The sequence below is a fragment of the Camelina sativa genome, chromosome 2 (assembly GCF_030686135.1).
Source record: "Camelina sativa cultivar CO46 ecotype springtype chromosome 2, ASM3068613v1".
Taxonomy (NCBI): domain Eukaryota; kingdom Viridiplantae; phylum Streptophyta; class Magnoliopsida; order Brassicales; family Brassicaceae; genus Camelina; species Camelina sativa.
This window is the reverse complement of record NC_141881.1, coordinates 29398642-29417674: the sequence shown is the minus strand read 5'-3', so window position 1 is coordinate 29417674 and position 19033 is coordinate 29398642. Positions and strand designations below refer to the sequence as shown.

Sequence of the window (19033 nt, the reverse complement as noted above, 5' to 3'; positions counted from 1 at the left end):
TGGTTGGTGGAAGGAAATTAAATTATCTTGTCAAACCACTTGTTTCCTATTTACTTGAACATGTGTTTACATTCTTCTTTGCCCAAAAAAAAAAAAAGTGTTTGCATTCTTTGTTTGTAAAATTACTGTTGTATTAATTAATTATATTATAATTATGCAACTTTGAATGACAAGTAACAACACTTCATCACTAGTAAGTAGTAACAGCCTCACAGTATTAATTTTGCAATTATATTGTACATTTTAATTTTAAATTGGTGATCATGAGTTATTAATTATATTAATATACTGTACAGAGGATATAAAACATATCAAAGCTTCTAAAATAATTCAAATGAAATATGTTTATATCTTAAGGTTTAATATAAAAAAAGAGGGATGTGTTTAGTAATGAATATATAAAATTGAAATATTGGTACTCAAAGTGGAAAAAGTCGTTTATATAATAATTACATGTGTTTTATGAACAATTAAATAAATGCTTATTTAAAAAAAATTGTAATTACAAACTATAAAATCAATTATCAAATTCTAATAACTTTACGGAACATATGTTTTACTTTATTTATGTGTTTTATAAAGTACTAGATAAGGCCCGCGTTATTACGCGGGTAAAATTTTTTAAAAAAATATTGAGAATAATTAAGTAGTAATATACATGTTTTTTAGATTTTATCTTGTAACATTTTAATATTGAATATGAACCTTTCATATTTCATTTTAATACTCTATAAGAGTTTTAAGACTTTTTTTGCTCTATTTTATAATAATTTCTCAAATTTCTATGTATAATTATTATTAATATAACAATTTATGACTATTTGAACTATGCAGTATATTTTTCTATTGGTTAAAGTTTTATAAATGATATAATATTTATTGTTTATTAATCTTTGTGTTTTTACCCAAAAACTCTTATAGGACAGGGAGTGCTATTTAAATATTTATACCATCATAATTAACTATATTTTAAGTTTAATTATACATTTAATCTTATGCATAGAACTAAATATTTTATATCAAACACAATTAATACATCATATCAAACCTATATCTTCGTAAGAAATGAAATTACAAATAAAAATTAAAAAGATATAATTCGCAAAAAAAACTGAATCAACATTATTTAAGATTTATTTGTTATGTTGTTATCTCATAAGTAATAATTTTACCTCATGTCATAATAAATGTTAAATGAGTGAAATTTATAAAATAAAAACATATATAAAGATATAGAGACATTCTCATCAAATAACTGAAGATTAATTCCTATAAATTATAATCTATTTCGAATTATCTTATGTTTTAACATATGCATTACAAAAATACATGTGTTGAGATTATAAAATCAAACATAAAAAAATATTACTAATATTCTTAAATTATACATATTAATATTTGAAATTTTTTAAATCTAGAATAAATTCTATCGTTAGACATTCAGTTTAGTAATCACATTTAACTATCTATTTCATCTTAAAACCATTTCTTCATGGATTAGATTTAAAATTTTAATATAAAAAATAACATTAGCATCATATAAGATTATATGTATATTGGTTAGTATTTAACTTTAATGGTAAAAATAATCAGTAAAAAAATCAGTCAACATCCACAAAAATTTTGGAAATCCAAAAATATCCAAAATATTATTCTTTTATATGTCATAATTTCATAAGTAATACTTTTGTCAAATTTCATCAATTAACCAAAAATTCATTCCTACAAACTCATTTTTTCTCAAGCTTCTCATATTACTACATGCAGTCAAATCTTTAAAATAAAATATGTAAAACTATACTAATACACATCATGTATTGAAATTTTTTCTTTTTAAGTCCATTACTCTTTCAAGGTTTTGTGTGCTTACTTACAATAAAAATTTATATTACAATGATTAATACAATTTATATATGACTTAAATTATGTTAAACAACTTATGGTATTCTTTCTAACTTTGTTATTGATTAATATACATGCTTTATTAATTTCGTTTTTGCTTACACATGTCAAATTTTATTGGAAACACATGCATAAAACAATTAGTATACAATGGAAAATATATTGATTTTGTTAGTTTTCCTTTTTGATTTAGAAAAATATATTTTTAAAATAAAAACATGTAAAATTCTGTAAATATAATTAGCTGTCCTATTACGTTTACAACAAAATAATTTTTTGACATATGTCAACATCTAATTAATATATTTAACATGTGTCACGATCTCGTTAATTAGTAATTTTGACATCAAATTTTATATAATAAGATGGTACAAATTTAATTTTGCATGAATATTTACTGCCCAAAATACTTGAATGTGATATATATTATAAATGATAATCGAAACTTAAGAGGATGAAACACAACATAATGATATATCATTTGCTCCATGATCTTTCGGAGAGACTTCAAGTCTTAAACTGTTTAGATACATTTGCTCTCACTCTGATGAAACGCATGCAAGCATTGTTTTAACTTCACATACAGCAATCCTGACGCGAAACTCGTGGGAATTATTTTTCCACGTCCAGCAGAATCAATAGTAGCCCATATTAGAGAACAATTATATTACTGATATTACTGTATATATATATATATATATATATATATATATATATATATATATACATTACCAACAATTCAAAGAAGTCTCTAATAAAGTAATAGTTCCTTATATAATTTTTCTACACCACTGGACATAATTTTTTACACCACTGGACATAACTTTTTACCAACAATTATATAATTAAGCCACGAGTAAGATGCCAAACAAAAATTAAAAAAAAAACTGATATATATTAGTTCTTCCATCAATCCAAGGACATGACAAAGGAAGCAAAAGAAACTACAATGCTAATTTTTTGGAACATAACCAAACAATCTTGGAAAACTATGACATCGCAAAGGCCATACTTGTATGCCACGATCAACTGTAATATCGGCTGATGCTCTATATTTTTCTCCTCCTTTAACAATCCACGTCATGATGTATCTCGAATTTGCCATTACAGGCACTACTTCATCACAATACACGACAACTTTCTTTTCCTCGTCGATAATGTAGAAGCTCACGGAATACGACAAACGAAGGAAATTTAAATATACTCTTAAGAACTTGCTCCACGACACAGATGTGGTCTCAATCTCATCGGTCATCCATATTTCCACCTCTAGTGTCTTGCTACTCTGATATAAGAACGAGAGACGTTCTTCTCTAACAACCGAGAGGGCCATAGTACCATCGATATAGCTTGGCTCATGATGAAAAGGAGCACACAAACGTTGAAACGTTTCTGTTGAAAAATCAAAACTGAGTAGTGAGTAGTCATTGTCTCCTTTTTTATTACACGACACCCAATAAGTATTTCCATTTAAAGACACACCATCGTGAGTTTTTAAGTAGGCTCCATGGGGGATGGTCGTATCAAGATTCCTCCATGAATTAGACCTAAACTCATAGATTTCCACTTTTACGTCGCGTTTTAAGTCGCGTCCTGATCTATACGGGAAAAACGTCAAGATTTTGTAGCTACGGAACAATTCCTTGTTGTCGTATCCAAGGGCAAAGGTTTCGAGGAACTGATTTTGCAGTTGGATCCATCTGGTTTGCCCCGAAAACGGGTTCCAAACCACAATCATGTTCTTCCTACAGATTCTGCATAGCAATATGCCATCGCAGTGAAAGGCTCTAAATAAATCGACTAATTCATTACAGTGGGGCAAAGTTAGGCGATGCCCAACTGAAGACAAGCTGATCCTTTCCTTAACTCTATCGAGAACGGAGCTCATTGAACATACCGTATAATCAGTCAGTATGAGAGCATGATACTGCCTTGCTGTTTTGTCAGAGTATTTTTTGATGAATCGAGGATCTTTGAATAAAACTTGATGGTACCATAGTTTGCAAGTAGAACGTAATCGTCTCAGAGATGTCACCGAAACCCTAGACAGTATCTCTTCTATCAAATCCTGTGGCAGATCGGAGATCATCTTTGTTACTCTCCTGATGATCAATTATGGTTTTAAGTCGTCAACCGTATAATAAATTGACACTTAAATAAATTAACACTATTGAATACATAATATTAACATATGAGACAAATACGACACATATTTTTAAGGTAAGTATATAGTATTTTCGGATAACTAACAAAAAGGTTCTTGACAAAAAAAAAAAAAAAAAAAGTTTACAAAATAATATTTTCATTTTCTAAAACTAATATGTATATCTTCCGAGATTCCCTTTTTGATACCACTAACGTTTACTTATCTTATATTATTATCTTCCAAATCTGATTATCTTCTATAAAATTCTGATCGACTTAAACTTTACCGATTTGAGTTTTGTATTTCTATTTGATGAATATATATACCTTTTAATCATATTTAACATTCTTTTTAATTTCTTAACTGATATAAAAATAGGTTGATTACTTTTTTGAGCTTTTCCATATCTTCCTTCTATTTTACATATTAAGTATTTTCCTTATCCTTTGAGGACTAATAATTTATTACATATTTTCATTTAGAGAATCAAGGTTTTGTTTATATACTCCCTCTGTCCCATTATTATATTAAAAAACCTAAGTTTTTGTTCCGTTTTATAAGAGTTTCTCAAATTTTTATGACTAAATTTATATTAATTTAATAATTTATGACTAATTCGTTTAGACGAGTTATATTAAACTAGTTATAATAATTTAATAATATATTAAACGAGTTGGGAATAGAGAGTCCATTTCTATATGGACGGATCCATGGATACCAGCACAATTCCTAAGACCAGTTATGAGTAAGAGACCTTCTCAGGACCCTTTCGTTAAAAACTTCACACCTTATCGATCGACAAACTAATTTTTGGTGCATGGATATGCTCCTTGAGCATTTTATTCTGGAGGATGCTGCTTTGGTTGGGGCTTTACCTTTCGGAAGTACTTAGAGGGAGGATTCTCTAGGTTGGCATTTTACGAAATCCGGGAAGTATTCGGTAAAATCAGGGTATGATACGGAATGCTTGGCGAAACATGGGTCTCAGGTGCCTCGGTTAGGGCCGTACATTACTCCCCTCTTAGCGGGAGTTTGGCGGGTGGCTTGTCCACCAAAGATAAAACATTTGATGTGGCAAGTCTTATCCGGATGTATATCGGTTACCGCAAATCTGAAGAGGTGGGGTATTGCATGTGATGCAGGTTGTGCTAGATGTGGGGCTGATGAGGAATGGTAAATCATGCTCTCTTTCGGTGTCCGTCAGCTCGACAGACTTGGGCTTTAGCTCAGGTGCCGTTTGGATCGGTTTCATTCCTTACAGACTCTCTGTATGCAAATGTGGATCATCTCTTGGGTTCCGCCAATCCGGGTTCTCATATTTAATATTCCAAAAATAACAAATACACATAAAAATATACACTAACATACTATATAGGCATATACCTCTGTTTAATTCTAGAAATCAAAACAAATCTAGAATTTTATATTCTATCTAATAACAAAATTAATGTAATTAGGTTATAAACTTTATAAAACGTAAGAAGGAAAAAAAATTCTAAACAAAATTGTAAATTAATTAGACAAAAAGTTAATTAATTGAAAATTTGAAAACTAAATAAATTAGAAATTATTATTTAAAATACAATAATTTATAACTTAGTCCCGCGGTGTACCGCAGGTGAAATCCTAGTGACAATATAAAAGGAAACATACTGTAGGCACTTTATATGTCTTTGGTTAAGCGCTTTCTTATACGTTAGAAAAGCCTCATGGAAGTCAATGGCAGCTTCTTCCCACTGACGTTCTGCCATTGCATTTTTCCACCACATTTGCGGAGTTTACCGACGACGTCCGCAAAACCACGATCACCTCTATCATGAACATCAAGGGCAAGTGCCTTCTGGTATAGTTGTTGCATCTATTCAAAAAGGTGTTTTGTTGTGTTTCAGTCGTAAAAAGCCAAAAGAAAATATGCAGCGATAAAATTTGCAGAATCTTAAGTAAAAAAGCCCTATAGCAGATGCTCTTTTACTTAACCTTAAAATCCTTGTTATCTTTTGTTTCAATGTAGAGCTGAAATTCATTTGCATAAACTTCAAACAGATGATTTGGGTCGGTTTGAGTTACATCGTAGACGAGAACACAACAAGCCACGTGAAACAAGCATTATCAGTAGTAGTAGTATTATATTACAACTCTTAAATTATTTTGCTGGATGCACATTTTCTGTACACTTGTAGCAGTAGTAGTAGTAGAAATCTAGACAGCCAATCTAGTAGCAGTTTAAGCTGTTAAGTAGAACTGTTATCTATTTTATTCAATTAGATTTTTGATAAAAAATTTAATCTGAAATTGTTTTTTTTATATAAATTTAGTAGTTTTAGATTTTATTCGATTAGATTTTTAAAATCTTAACTGTTAATTTTTTTAAGTATAAATTAGTTTTGATTCTAATAGATTTTTTTTTTACTTTTCTACAATTTATTTTATTTGATGTGTCCCCTATTTTTGTTTTTTAATTAATTCTATATATTTAATTAATCTTAATTAAGTTTTTCTAATGACAATTGAATATAGATTTTTACACCTTTTAAGGTTAGTTTCATATTTGTACTAAAATATGTAATCACTCTCTTGTTTGACGGTTTTGTATATGATCTTCTGTTTCTCTCCGTATAGTAAATATTTGGAGAGAAAAGCAGATGCGACTGCAACAAAAGGGTTTCGTTCATCGGGCTTGTGAAGGCTACAATGGACCGTTTTGTCCAGAGAGAAAATCTTGTCATGGTTTGTATTATATAGTCAGCATCTATTACTCACTCTTTTGCAGATTACTCTATTCTCTACTTATGCTACAAAGGAGTGAACAAGTGGATCATATTTTCTATCTTTTGTTCATACTTGAGTTGCATCAAAATGGCTAATATATTGCAATAACACAGGTTCGAAACAAATAAACATACTTGAGTTTATCATAATAAGCTCTCTACCTCCCTCTTTCCCACTCTGTATCACTCTCTGTCTCTTTCTGATTTCAAGGTAACTATTGATTGATTAGAGGCTAATAATCTCTTACATGATTCAATCTATATATATATATAAGTCTCCCATTATATCACACAATCTCAAAAGTGGAGTTTAATATCATCAGACGAGTTGGGTCAACATCATTAATGCCGAGTCACTATCCTCCCACACAGAACGTTTCTGCACAAGAAAATAAAAAACAAAGAGAAATCAGTATCCTTAGGATTCTAAATGCAGAGTTTGTGACAAGATTTCGATATATAAGTTACTACTCACGATAAACAGCCGTGACTCGTCTTTTGCTTCTTCTTCTTCTTCGTCTTCTCCTTTTGTTTAACCAGCGGTTTGATCACTTCCTTTATCGCGGAATCAAAAACTGCTTTCACATTCTGCAAAAATGTAAAACTTTTGAGGCTCTGTTAGTTCTGAAGAAAAGAACTGCCTAATAATACCATTTGAAGGCCATTCAATGTACCTGTTGAGTTTTTGAGCTACATTCAATGTAATATGTCGCACCAATTAGCTTACGCAGTTCCTCTCCCTATCACATAGTAAGGCTTAATTTACTAACCATCAAGCCTTAAAATGAAAATTACATGAAATCTACGGTAAAAAGAAGGCTATAAAACCAAACCTGTGCAGTAGTTACAGGGGATAGTCCAGGATGATCAGCCAAATAATGCTTATCTTCACGGAGATCTACACCGATGTTGTAAGAATCATTAACTATGCTATGTATCTAAACGGTTTAGAGGAATCTGTTAGTAAGTTCTCATTTGGTTTCTTACCTAATTTGGTACCGACAAGGACTAAGGGAACTCCTGGAGCAAAGTGTTGGAGTTCAGGGATCCACTGACTCAAAAACAACAGTCATATAACATCAGAAATGATTCAATACTAGTGACATTTTAGCTTCAACATCAGAGAAAAGGAGGATGGATCCATTATTCCAATAATACAAACCTTTTTAAAAACATTCTCGTAGCTAGCTCTGCTGACTAATGAGAAAGACAAGACGAAAACATCTGCTCCTCTGTAACTTAAAGGCCTTAATCTGTTATAGTCTTCTTGTCCTGCAAACAAAGGAAACATGTAAACTCAAAAAAGACAAATTCCCCCAAAACATAAAATTGATTTAGCCTATCCAACAACAATCAACCAAAATCAAAGAACTTGACCAATAAAAACGTTATAAACCACTAAAGGATCCAACAATCAACCAAATCAAAGAACTTAACTAATAATAACGTCAAGACAGTTCTTTCACAGAATTGGATATATGAATTGGGGAAAGAGTGTTCATTACCAGCAGTGTCCCATAGGCCTAAATTAACAGTGGTGCCTTCAACTACAACATTTGCACTAAAGTTGTCAAAAACTGTTGGTATGTAGTCCTGTCAAAGACAATTCATCAAATCAATCATCCACAGTTTCAAATCAACGAGAGGGTAACATATGGAAGCAGACATACATATTATAATAATATCATGAAGAAAAAGTCTGACTAATCCAGAGGGGATATAGCATAAAGCTGGACTATAGTCTATACACAAAAGCTGCAAAATAACCCCAGATGCGCCACAAATACGTCAAAAAGGGAAGTAAAAAAAAGTTTAAAATTGTCAAAAAAATGGATCTTTGTATCATGCACAATAAAGGAGCTAACTTTGGATTACCCAGATAGATTCTAAGCTGTAGTTTGAAATACCCAGATAGTTTTTGAGTAAATTGAGGATACCCGGATAATAAAAATCGGAAATTTAAGCTAAATCTGAGAAACCCAGATGAGAATCTTGATCAAAATCTTAGAGAGAAAGAGAGGTTTTTTTATAAGGAAAAAAGAACTCACAGTAGGGAATTTATTGCTGGTGTAGCAGATGAGCATACAGGTTTTACCAACGGCACCATCACCAACAGTCACACATTTGATGAACTTTGAAGCACTTGAAGCCATTTTGATTGATCTCAAACAAACATAAAGAAAGCCAAAAACAACAAGAAAGAAAGAAGAAGAAGAAGAGAGAAGCTAAAAAAAAACAAATAGAGAGAGATAAATGAAGTGATTTACTTAAAAAGAGGAGTAAAAAATTGAATTAAACCCACACAATTGAAGAACATAGAAGAAGGTAGGGTTTGTTTGTTTGTTGCTCAAATTTATTATGCCCTTTTTCTTATTTTACTTTATTTTTCTTCTGGTTGCTCTTTTCAGTATTTCCAATTATAAAATGAAATTTAGTATTTTGGTATTTGGTATTTGGTAGCTTGTTTCTTTGGTTTGAACTTGAAGATAGATAGAGATGGAGCGGTGACACTCACATGATCCATCTTTCCCCCTCTTTCCTTTTTTCCAAATTCTTACTTCATTTATTACTTGCTCTCCTTACCACAGCAACATTTGTAGTATTGGAATTTGTTTAACCAAATTATTGGTGATTCAATCTTAGTTTTAATTACTTGTGTTTATTACTTTATTGTAAGAAATTGAAATGATGTGTTGTGTTGTATTATGGTACGGCTTTACGAATCGAAGTACTATTAATAACATATAGTCATGTTAAGCCACACAGTGTGACAAGTGAAGATGGCCATATAGTCATGTTAAGCCACACAGTGTGACAAGTGAAGATGGCTTATACCATATATGCATACATTAACATGTACTGTCGAATACATGTTTCGCTATTTTTCTTTTATTTTCTATCCAGATTAAGAAACTACAAAGTGTAAATCTGATTTCTAAAAATTGTAATTTTTTGTTTTAGGATATTCATTTTATTATTACTTGGATAAATTGGCTTTTTTATATGTGGACCTACATTTAGAGAAGAAAACAAAAAACTTATCATCTAATTTACTCAATAATGTAAAATTGGCCAACAAGAGTTTCGTTGGCAACAACCACCAATAAAAATTCCCAAGATTCACAAAGTATCATAGCAACTTTTAGTACTGTTATTAAAAAATTGAATACTCTTACCAAATAGTTCCTTTTTGTTTGTTAATTGATAGTCCTGGTTTAGAAAGTAAAAAAAGTGTGTGTAATGATTTGTAGGTGGATGTTGGAGCTAAGCTTTGTGTGGACTTCTACCAAAAGCCGTAGATAAAATGATTAAACAAACATACATATTAGTTCTATAACTAGATAAGTTAATAATTATTGGAGTAATACCTACGGCTATATCGACGGCGACTCAACCACCATATAAATATGAAAATGCAAAAGTATGTTATATTAGAGAGGTGCTCACAAGGGAGGACCACGGGGACAAATTGCTCTCTCTATTCCAAAGCTGTATTAATTTAGGTTTCTTTTGCAAGTTATTCCCACCAAGAACCTCCAAAAATATATACTATTAAAAAGTAGCTGATTAATAATACGATTGGAATAACCAAACGAAAGTAGTTATCGTTAAGTCAAGTACATGTATGTCGAAGTGAATTCATAACTTTGGTCTCTAAGGGAGATTAGTAGAGACTAGAGAGAGATATATGACTAGGGAATATGTCATGCTGTTGGAAGGATAACGTCATTGAAAAGAAACAAGAACAAAACGATAAATATACATATACGTTTCGGCAAAGTAATCCAAACAAAATAAAGGAAGTGGAAAACCTAACAACAATAACCCAAAAAAATAAAAAATCACTTGATGTCCTTGATGATTGCGGGTCAAAGCAAAACATGAGAAATATGGTGAACTGAGTGGATTTGAGTTGGGTTAACGTTGAAACTTGAAACGCCATTCTTAAAGACTTAACAACTAAATAAAATTTTATTTATAGAATATCATAGTTTTCTGAAAATATATAAAACTAAAAAAAAAAAAAAACAAACTAATGCAACGGGCCCGAACACTTAATATATGGACCGCATCCGAAATGACTCGACCCCTGCGTGTTTCCACCTCTTGTTCCTATCGGTCATGATTTGCTGTTATGTTAATTTTGATCTTGTAGTTAATAATAGTATCTTATATTTTAGGGAATATAACGCTCAACATTTAACATTTTTAGCTTATTTCTTCTCCTTGATTAATCCACCATATCACAATCCTCCAAAAAGGAACGTCCTCGTACTCAAAAGAAATCCTAGTAGCTGTCCAAAACTACTACCATTGATAGAGTTCTAAGTCGAATCTAATGATTTAATAAACTAATCTTTTGAAACACATACTAGAAAAATACAGAAATCATGTCAAGCAACTAATTATATAAATAACTGATTATATCATATGATTAACTTAATCATTACTTCCACATATGCTATACAGCTAATTTACATAATTATATTAGTCACAACTCACAACCCTTTTTTTGATATCCCCAAAAAAGAAACAAAAATATTGCTTCTCTTTCAAGAAACATAAATTTCCGTTAATAAAATAAATAAATCAAAATGGGAAGAAAAAAAAAATAATAATTCGAAGTTGATACTTGATAGTCTTTTAATTTTTATATAAACAGAATTAAAAATTAAAAATAATAATTAAGGAAACGCGACAAACCCCCAAACCAATCCAAAAACGAGTCAACCCATTTTGACAGCCTTTTTTCGCCGCAGCCGCCAGAAACGCACGCAAACGCGTTTCACACACGCGCCCCACTAACTTTCAATTATCTCATCACGCCGCGGAGTCGTCAACACAGCAGGCAAAGACGGCGGAGAATTCGCCGGAGGAGCTTTACCTGAGTAAACCGGAACAGAAGCGAATCGAGTGGAGAAGCTACGCATTCCACCTAACCCGACGTACTCGTCCTCGTCGTCGTCTTCGTCGAAGTTCAAAGAGTAACTCAAAGGATCGTATTGAAACTTCTCGCTTGCGTCCCAATCGCGTCCGCGTCTTGGATCGCGATTGAATCGTCTTATGAAAGTCTTCCACCGTGGACCAGCTGCGAGTTCAGACCACTCTCGGATCTTTAAACTTGCTCGGATCCACCACCGTGGCTCGTCGCCGCCGTTGCTGTGAGTGTGAGTATTGTTGTCATCGACGGTTCGAATTCTTCCCCAGGAAGAGTATCCAACGGCGTTGGAGCTTCTTGATCGGAAACTGGGGAAACACGAGCAGCAAAGTCGATCGTACCGGGTATCTGGATCCCGGGTTGGATCCGATTGCGTAACTTCCATAGAGAGAGATGTTTTTTTTTTTGGGTCAACAATAGAGAGAAATGTTTTAGCCTCTCTGTAAATGAATATGATTGGCTCTGTCTCTGTTTATATATACACTTGTTAAAATAAAAATAAAAAAAAAAACATTTATTATACGTTATATAGATTTTTTTGTTAATTTCTCGAAAAAAACATGAAAATTTTGTGAGATAATTGTTTATACTTTTAAAAGTCAACTTCTATTTCATTAAAAAAAAAAACAATTGTATTGAATTATGTACCATGGCATTATATATGTTACAGTTTGATATAAAACACAGCACTAGAATTGTTATAATGAAAATTATTCCTAAGTAAGGATTGATACAAATAGCGTTTAGAAAAAGACATGGCACCATAAACCTCAATTATTGGATTTTAATATTTATACAGATACGTATACTTAAATTTATTGGAATGTTTTTCTAACAAATACTTTGGATTTTGGATTTTGTTCTTCGTTTTTCTATTTGAGATGTGGATCATGCATGGAAAATCAAACGGAGAAACAAGGATATGGTCGAAGAACAATTTTTTTCTATGTCAATGTCTCGTGACTGATTCGGTATCTGGACGTGATCGAATCTCTCTGGTCTAGACGTCGAGACTCGAGACAACCAAGTCAAACAAGTTTAATTGAACAAATGTGATCTGGGAGTACAAACTCACATTCGAGATTTTAGTTCCTTATTTCCAATATAATAAGGATAATAACTCTTGTTTAGCTTCGGATCATAACAGCAGTCACCCCATCGTCGACCAGGTACCAGTGTCTTTGGCATTATCACAATCACACCATTAGGAGTGAACTCCACCGATGCATTGATCATCTCCTAAATGATTGATTAATATGATCTTAGACGACCAAAATTATTGATGTTTTTTTTATTTTTATTTTTTAGAATATCAAATCAACATATAATAATAATAATAAAAAAACAATCAACATATAATAATTGTTTTTTATTTATTTATTATATGTTGATTTGATATTCTAAAAAATAAAAATAAAAGAACATCAATGATTTTGATTTTGGAAGGGTTAAATAAGTTTTTTTTTTTTACCGTGCTAACCACATTTTTCATTAAGTTTTATCAAAAAATGTGTCACCTTAAAAAGATGAATTCGATAATCTCGGTGAAAAGAACAAAAACGTTAAAGTTGTTGGCATGCTTGTGGATGCTTCCACCCATGGTATTCGAAGCTGACGCTCCAAGTTTTCACAGAGAAATCAAAAACCACAAAAGATCTATGTGCCAAGAAGATGATCATCTTTACCGGATTTTTATATCATCAATATCAACTCCTGCAAATTTCGTTAGTCTTCTTTCAGCGAAAGTGGAAGAATACAAACAAGAGTTCAATAATGTCCGCAGTATCTGGTAAGTAAACATCTTCAAGATTCCACTTTCTATTATACAATTATGGCTTGTTTTATTCTTCTTGTTTGACTCTCGATTTATTATTGTCTTATGCTATACTTATAGGGCTAGAGACTACTGGAAGGCGTGCCTCAATGGGGAATTTCTGGGCAAAGATGATATTATAGATAGACTAAATTAAGTACTTGTAGGCGGGTTTAAGGATGCTGTCTTCACTAACTTGTTTTCGTCTCTTTGTTACTTTGTTTCTAGATCTAGCTAGTGTCTTACTTTGTTACCTTCTTTTTCAACTTATTGTCTTCTATGATACTTTAATTTGTTATCTTTCAGTTACATGCGCTTAAGATTTTAAGTAATATGATCAATTAAAAACTTGTTTTTGGGATAACACAAGAAACGTTCCATCAGTTGAAAAAAATATACACTATAACCATCAATCGAGTTTACAGGCCACTCTTTATATGTTAGCATAATTATGATTAAAACATCAGTATTATAATCTTTAAGACAAATTTTCGCAAATGAAAGGGAAACCTCCCTTATACATGCAGGATTGAGAATCATAAAAAAAAAGTGTCATGCAGTTCCTTAGGCTGGTGCAAATAAATATTTTTTTATAAAACATATTTATAAGATGATTTTGGTTAATATTTTTTCCTGCATCATTTTCCTTTTTTATCTTTTAATAAAAATTTATAATCATTATTTTATTACTTAAAAATAATTATTATACATAAAAACCAAAAACTAATTAAGTTCCCATTCAAAATTTTGCAAAAACTAAAATCTACACCAAAATCAAAAGCCAAAATCCAAAAACTAAAAACTAAAATCTAAAAACTAGTTAAAAACTAGCAGCCATTCATGGCCTATATATGAGAGATGATTTTAGAATTTTCGAGTCAGCAAATCTATAGACTATAGATGCGCCTCACATTGAAAATTTGAGGCTTGTGTGTTCCATGTTTCTCTTCGGCTTGACTCATTCAATTCGTATGCAGTTTTGCTTTGCAGCTCTATTATTCATGAGGCCGTCGTGTTATAGAATGAAAGAAGTACGCACCTGATTTCATTATGATGTAGATCGAATGTTTCATAAGTTTGATGAAATAATAAAGATAGTAATTTAGTAAATGTATGTTAATGTTTGAGAAAATAAAAGAGAGAGGTATTAATTGTGAGTGAAGAGCCGGGTGTTTCTCATGCATGGGGTACGAGCGGAGTCAACGGCTTCATTGTTCAAATTTGAAACCACGTGTCTTGCGTTTGTTACTCTCTACTCAGATTCTGCTGTTTCACAGACTCGCTATTAAAATCCTTTTTGTTCATTTTTTCTTCTTCATAAAACAAATACCAAAAAAGAAAATCCATATACCAAAAAAACAAAAAACAAAAACAAAAACAGAATCCAGAAATCCACACAAAAAAAATAAACTAAAGAAGCTATTTCATCAAAGAAAAACAAAACAAACTCATCACAAATCAGAAACTAAAAAACTAAAGGCAGTAAAGAAAAATATATACATAAACAAGCATCATCGATCGAAAAGAAGAATCCAAATCATCTCAATATTTTGTGTTTTTCTTCTCCTTTTATTTTTCACAAATATATTATATTTTTGTAGAAGATAAAAGAAATCTTCTTTCGTAGTAACAAAAGAAAAAAAAAATGACGGACGCCCATACAGCCCGGACGGTCGTCGGAGTCATCGGTAAGTCCTTCACAAAATTCAATCAAACACATGCACAATTTTAATTCAATCAACAAAACAAATTAAAACTTGCTAATTTCTTGATTTTTTTCTGTCATATGTTTATAGGAAATGTGATCTCTTTCGGCTTGTTCTGCGCTCCAATGTAAGCACATGATCAATACATATATATATATATAATATTTTTGTTGTTGCATGAACTATGATGTTAAGCTAATGCATGCAATGAATAATATGTGAAATTATATATGCAGACCAACGATTGTGAAGATATGGAAGATGAAATCGGTGTCGGAGTTTAAACCAGATCCATACGTAGCTACGGTTTTAAACTGCATGATGTGGACATTTTACGGACTTCCTTTCGTCCAACCCGACAGTCTCCTCGTCATCACCATTAATGGAACTGGTCTTTTCATGGAACTCGTTTACGTCACCATCTTCTTCATCTTCGCTACCTCGCCTATCCGCGTAAGCCTTTTTTAACTCCCTAATTATTTATGTCACACGCATGATAAAACTATACAGCTAGGTTCTTCTATTATTCTATAATTATACTTTGATCGGGATAGTTTTTGATATGTGGAAGGTTGTGAATATATATATGTAACAGAGAAGGATCACAATAGCTATGGTGATCGAGGTGATATTCATGACGGTGGTGATCTTCTGCACATTGTATTTTTTGCATACAACAAAACAGAGATCTATGCTAATTGGGATCTTGTGTATTGTTTTCAACGTCGTCATGTATGCTGCTCCTCTCACCGTCATGGTATGCTGTACTTTCTAGCTAGACTACTTTTATATGTTCTCTTTGTCTCTCGTGAATAACTTACATTTAAATTAATAATGTGGAGCAGAAACTTGTGATAAAGACAAAGAGCGTGAAGTACATGCCCTTCTTCCTTTCATTAGCCAACTTCATGAACGGTGTCGTTTGGCTCATTTATGCATGTCTTAAATTCGATCCCTATATCTTGGTACAAAACTTCATTTCAACCGTCATAATATTTTCTAATCAATATATATAAATATATATATATAGAGCTAATTATCTACCATGAAAACAGGTTCCAAATAGTCTTGGAGCACTATCAGGAATAATCCAACTTATATTATACGCAATTTACTATAAAACAACTAACTGGAACGATGAAGATGATCACGATAAGCGCCATTCAAACGATGAAATCGAACTTAGCCAGGCTTAACAATTGCATCAACTATTTCATTGTGTCGACTGGTGCTTCATCGATAGGTTTAAAAGATAGAATCAAAACTGAACAACATGATTGTAACTTTTTAATTGAAATGACTGTATATGTAATTTGTTACAGTTTTAGCTTTAATTAAAGTTTAATAGAATTTACTTTATAACATTGTTTCTCGAAACTGTAAGACGATTTGATGTTAATAAGAACAGAGTAATAAACAGAGCTTCTCTCTTCTCTTGTTATAGGTGTTTGTTTAGTAAAACTGAACCTGATATGAATAAACCTGATATCAGGGGTAAAATTGTCATTTCTATCCAAGACTATTCCAATGTGGTTAGTTACCGGTTTACTCGATTCAAATTCAGAAACGAACCAATTATCAAAACCGGAATGTGCGGTTCACAATTGTGGCTTTGTTTTGTATCCCTTAAAACACGGAGGACCAGAGATACCGTTTGAGATGACGATTAAATTATGTTATCATCATCGCCGGCGGTCATCACCGCCGCACATCCACCTCCGTCGTCAGAAACGTACCAAATTCCTCTATCCTCGCCGTCGCCGCAGATTATTACCCGCCGAGACCTGTTCAAGACTCTCTCCGTATGTATCGCCACACCATCATCACTCACCGTCGCACCAGCCAACGCACGCGGCCTCTTTCAAATGCCGCCTCTCCGTCTCTCTAATCGGTAATTCACTTTTTTCGAAAACCCTAATTTTTGAGTTTCTATGTATATACAACAATGTGTATTTTGTATCTTCGCTATTTTGCTTAGCACTAAGTTAGAGTTTGATAGATTTGAAGTTTTGGAAGTGTAATTAGCTTTGAAGGCTATTGTGAAGGTGTTGTGTTTTGGTCAGATTCCAAATTTGTTTTCACATTGAATAGTGAAGAGTTGATCCAGGCTCCTGATTCTGTTTCTTGAGAAGATCAACTGACTCTGATTTGAATCATATCTATCTAATCCTTGTGAGCTAAGAAACCATGTGTGTGTTTTTTTCTTGAATCAAGTTATTACCTTGTGAGGGCTGGGGAATCTGATTACGAAAGCTTAGGGATCATCAACACAAACCCGGTGGCCAAAACATCGGTTGATAGTGGATTATCAGATAAAGGTAAGAAGCAGACTGTGAGAGCTGCGTTACAGTTAAAGGCAATGGGAGCTTGTGATCGAAACTGTTGGCTTTGGCCTTCCATTACACAGAGAGCTTATCAGGCTGCTGAAATCATTGCCTCCATCAATGGGATTAGTCGCAGGTACTATATAGTTCCATTAGATGTTACTCTTTTTCAAGTGAGGTAATATTAAAAAGTGTGTTTTTTTGTTTCTTTGGTTTTTGCAGCTATATAGTTCCCGAATATAGCTTCCTAGATGCTCGTGGTTTAGGAGCTTACGAAGGCAAGAAGCTAGATTCCATTTCAGAAGTAAGATTCAACAATTTCATCACATTTTAAACATGTAAATGAGACTATAAGAAACAAAAGCTAGCTAGGGTTGAAGAATATTAAGGTTTCACCTTCTCTGCTGCAGGTGTATGCATTGGACTCGATATCGATGAAGACAAAACCTCCTCCTATAAGCGATGGTACGCCTAACGAGAGTGTTTCAGATGTATTCGTTCGTGTGACGCAGCTCATGTCTATTCTCGAGACTCAATACTCAGAGGACACGGTCGTCATTGTTTCGCCTGATTCAGACAACTTATCTGTCTTACAAGCTGGTATTCAAGGTCTCGACCTTCGAAGGCACTCGGAGTTGTATTTTGGACCAGGAGAAGTAAGATTGTTAGATGCAAACAGCGTTCCTGTGTACAAGCAACCTGCTTCTGCTGTATATAAATGCACAAACCCACCAAACTGTGACTAATGTAAGTTTGGTTCTATTGGTTCTACAAGTCAATATACACTTGAACAGTTAAACATACATTGCGGCAAAGATATATGCAGTGGAATATTGAGATTTTAGTGAAATAAACAATTACATACACTTTTTCGAACAAAACAATTACTAAGAAACAAAAAAATTTCAAGTAACTTAACAAGCGTAGTTTACTATAGATTTCTTATCTTAAGTGTTCAAGTGGTTCTCAAGCTTAGAGTTTACATCAACAAGTCCAAGACGCGCGCAAACAACCACAATTTCTCTCTTCTAAAAATCTTATCTTCCCTCAAACTCACAAAGTTGTAAATCGAAAGGAAAAGTAAGTAATATAAGGGAAAAAAAAAAAAAAAAAAAAAAGTGTTGTGACGATGGATTTTGAAAGAATCATTTGGTAAAGACATTTTAAAAACAAAGAAAAGGCAAAATAAATAGGAGTGGGTGGTTGCTTTGTGCTTTAAACAAAGAACAAAAGGCAAAAAATTGCTTTTGATATTTTTTTTTTAACTTTAATTTAACTATTATTAATCTAAAGATAGAAGACATTTGATTCAAAAGGGGAATGCTCAAAAAACTATAAAAGATTTGACACGATTGAAATCAAAATACATATTTGATAGTGATATTCTTTATGTGTTTTTCTTAGACTACCTTTAACTTTTGTACTCATTTTTATT

At 32.2% G+C, this 19033-nt stretch overlaps 5 protein-coding genes and 1 long non-coding RNA gene across 6 annotated transcripts; 3 read left to right on the top strand and 3 right to left on the bottom strand.

Moving 5' to 3' along the window:
* Window positions 1-2854: 2854 nt before the first annotated feature.
* On the bottom strand, window positions 2855-3991 carry LOC104757078 (F-box associated ubiquitination effector family protein). Its single transcript, XM_010479791.1, has one exon. The coding sequence runs from the start codon at window positions 3989-3991 to the stop codon at window positions 2855-2857; it is 1137 nt and encodes a 378-aa protein (XP_010478093.1).
* Window positions 3992-6894: 2903 nt separating this feature from the next.
* On the bottom strand, window positions 6895-9384 carry LOC104740489 (rac-like GTP-binding protein ARAC10). The gene is made up of 8 exons (XM_010461109.3): window positions 8865-9384; window positions 8322-8409; window positions 7979-8088; window positions 7804-7867; window positions 7650-7714; window positions 7491-7556; window positions 7292-7404; window positions 6895-7195 (listed from the first exon to the last, which is right to left on the bottom strand). The coding sequence occupies exons 1-8, from the start codon at window positions 8967-8969 to the stop codon at window positions 7159-7161; spliced, it is 648 nt and encodes a 215-aa protein (XP_010459411.1). The 5' UTR covers window positions 8970-9384; the 3' UTR covers window positions 6895-7158.
* A 2041-nt stretch (window positions 9385-11425) lies between these two features.
* Window positions 11426-12308, bottom strand: LOC104740480 (uncharacterized). Its single transcript, XM_010461096.3, has one exon. It carries the CDS (start codon window positions 12138-12140, stop codon window positions 11619-11621), a length of 522 nt encoding a protein of 173 aa, XP_010459398.1. The 5' UTR covers window positions 12141-12308; the 3' UTR covers window positions 11426-11618.
* Window positions 12309-13251: 943 nt separating this feature from the next.
* LOC147949322 (uncharacterized) lies at window positions 13252-13932 on the top strand. The gene is made up of 2 exons (XR_015574564.1): window positions 13252-13544; window positions 13650-13932. It is a non-coding gene; the product is annotated as an uncharacterized LOC147949322 (long non-coding RNA).
* A 953-nt stretch (window positions 13933-14885) lies between these two features.
* LOC104740474 (bidirectional sugar transporter SWEET5-like) lies at window positions 14886-16710 on the top strand. Its single transcript, XM_010461084.3, has 6 exons — window positions 14886-15256; window positions 15365-15401; window positions 15511-15727; window positions 15870-16031; window positions 16120-16239; window positions 16330-16710. The coding sequence occupies exons 1-6, from the start codon at window positions 15214-15216 to the stop codon at window positions 16468-16470; spliced, it is 720 nt and encodes a 239-aa protein (XP_010459386.2). The 5' UTR covers window positions 14886-15213; the 3' UTR covers window positions 16471-16710.
* Window positions 16711-16860: 150 nt separating this feature from the next.
* On the top strand, window positions 16861-18399 carry LOC104757066 (uncharacterized). The gene is made up of 4 exons (XM_087473693.1): window positions 16861-17165; window positions 17489-17734; window positions 17821-17902; window positions 18009-18399. The coding sequence occupies exons 1-4, from the start codon at window positions 16948-16950 to the stop codon at window positions 18342-18344; spliced, it is 882 nt and encodes a 293-aa protein (XP_087329819.1). The 5' UTR covers window positions 16861-16947; the 3' UTR covers window positions 18345-18399.
* The last annotated feature ends 634 nt before the right edge of the window (window positions 18400-19033 follow it).

Excerpts from the sequence above, each read along its gene's own strand:
- LOC104757078 (XM_010479791.1), bottom strand. The coding sequence starts at position 3,991 with ATGATCTCCGATCTGCCACAGGATTTGATAGAAGAGATACTGTCTAGG.
- LOC104740489 (XM_010461109.3), bottom strand. The coding sequence starts at position 8,969 with ATGGCTTCAAGTGCTTCAAAGTTCATCAAATGTGTGACTGTTGGTGAT. Across the intron at positions 7,557-7,649 it reads CCCCTGTAACTACTGCACAG|GGAGAGGAACTGCGTAAGCT; the intron begins GTTTGGTTTTAT and ends ACTATGTGATAG. Across the intron at positions 7,405-7,490 it reads GTAGCTCAAAAACTCAACAG|AATGTGAAAGCAGTTTTTGA; the intron begins GTACATTGAATG and ends ACATTTTTGCAG.
- LOC104740480 (XM_010461096.3), bottom strand. The coding sequence starts at position 12,140 with ATGGAAGTTACGCAATCGGATCCAACCCGGGATCCAGATACCCGGTAC.
- LOC104740474 (XM_010461084.3), top strand. The coding sequence starts at position 15,214 with ATGACGGACGCCCATACAGCCCGGACGGTCGTCGGAGTCATCG. Across the intron at positions 15,402-15,510 it reads GGCTTGTTCTGCGCTCCAAT|ACCAACGATTGTGAAGATAT; the intron begins GTAAGCACATGA and ends TTATATATGCAG. Across the intron at positions 15,728-15,869 it reads TCGCTACCTCGCCTATCCGC|AGAAGGATCACAATAGCTAT; the intron begins GTAAGCCTTTTT and ends TATATGTAACAG.
- LOC104757066 (XM_087473693.1), top strand. The coding sequence starts at position 16,948 with ATGTTATCATCATCGCCGGCGGTCATCACCGCCGCACATCCACCTCCG. Across the intron at positions 17,735-17,820 it reads ATCAATGGGATTAGTCGCAG|CTATATAGTTCCCGAATATA; the intron begins GTACTATATAGT and ends TGGTTTTTGCAG. Across the intron at positions 17,903-18,008 it reads AGCTAGATTCCATTTCAGAA|GTGTATGCATTGGACTCGAT; the intron begins GTAAGATTCAAC and ends TCTCTGCTGCAG.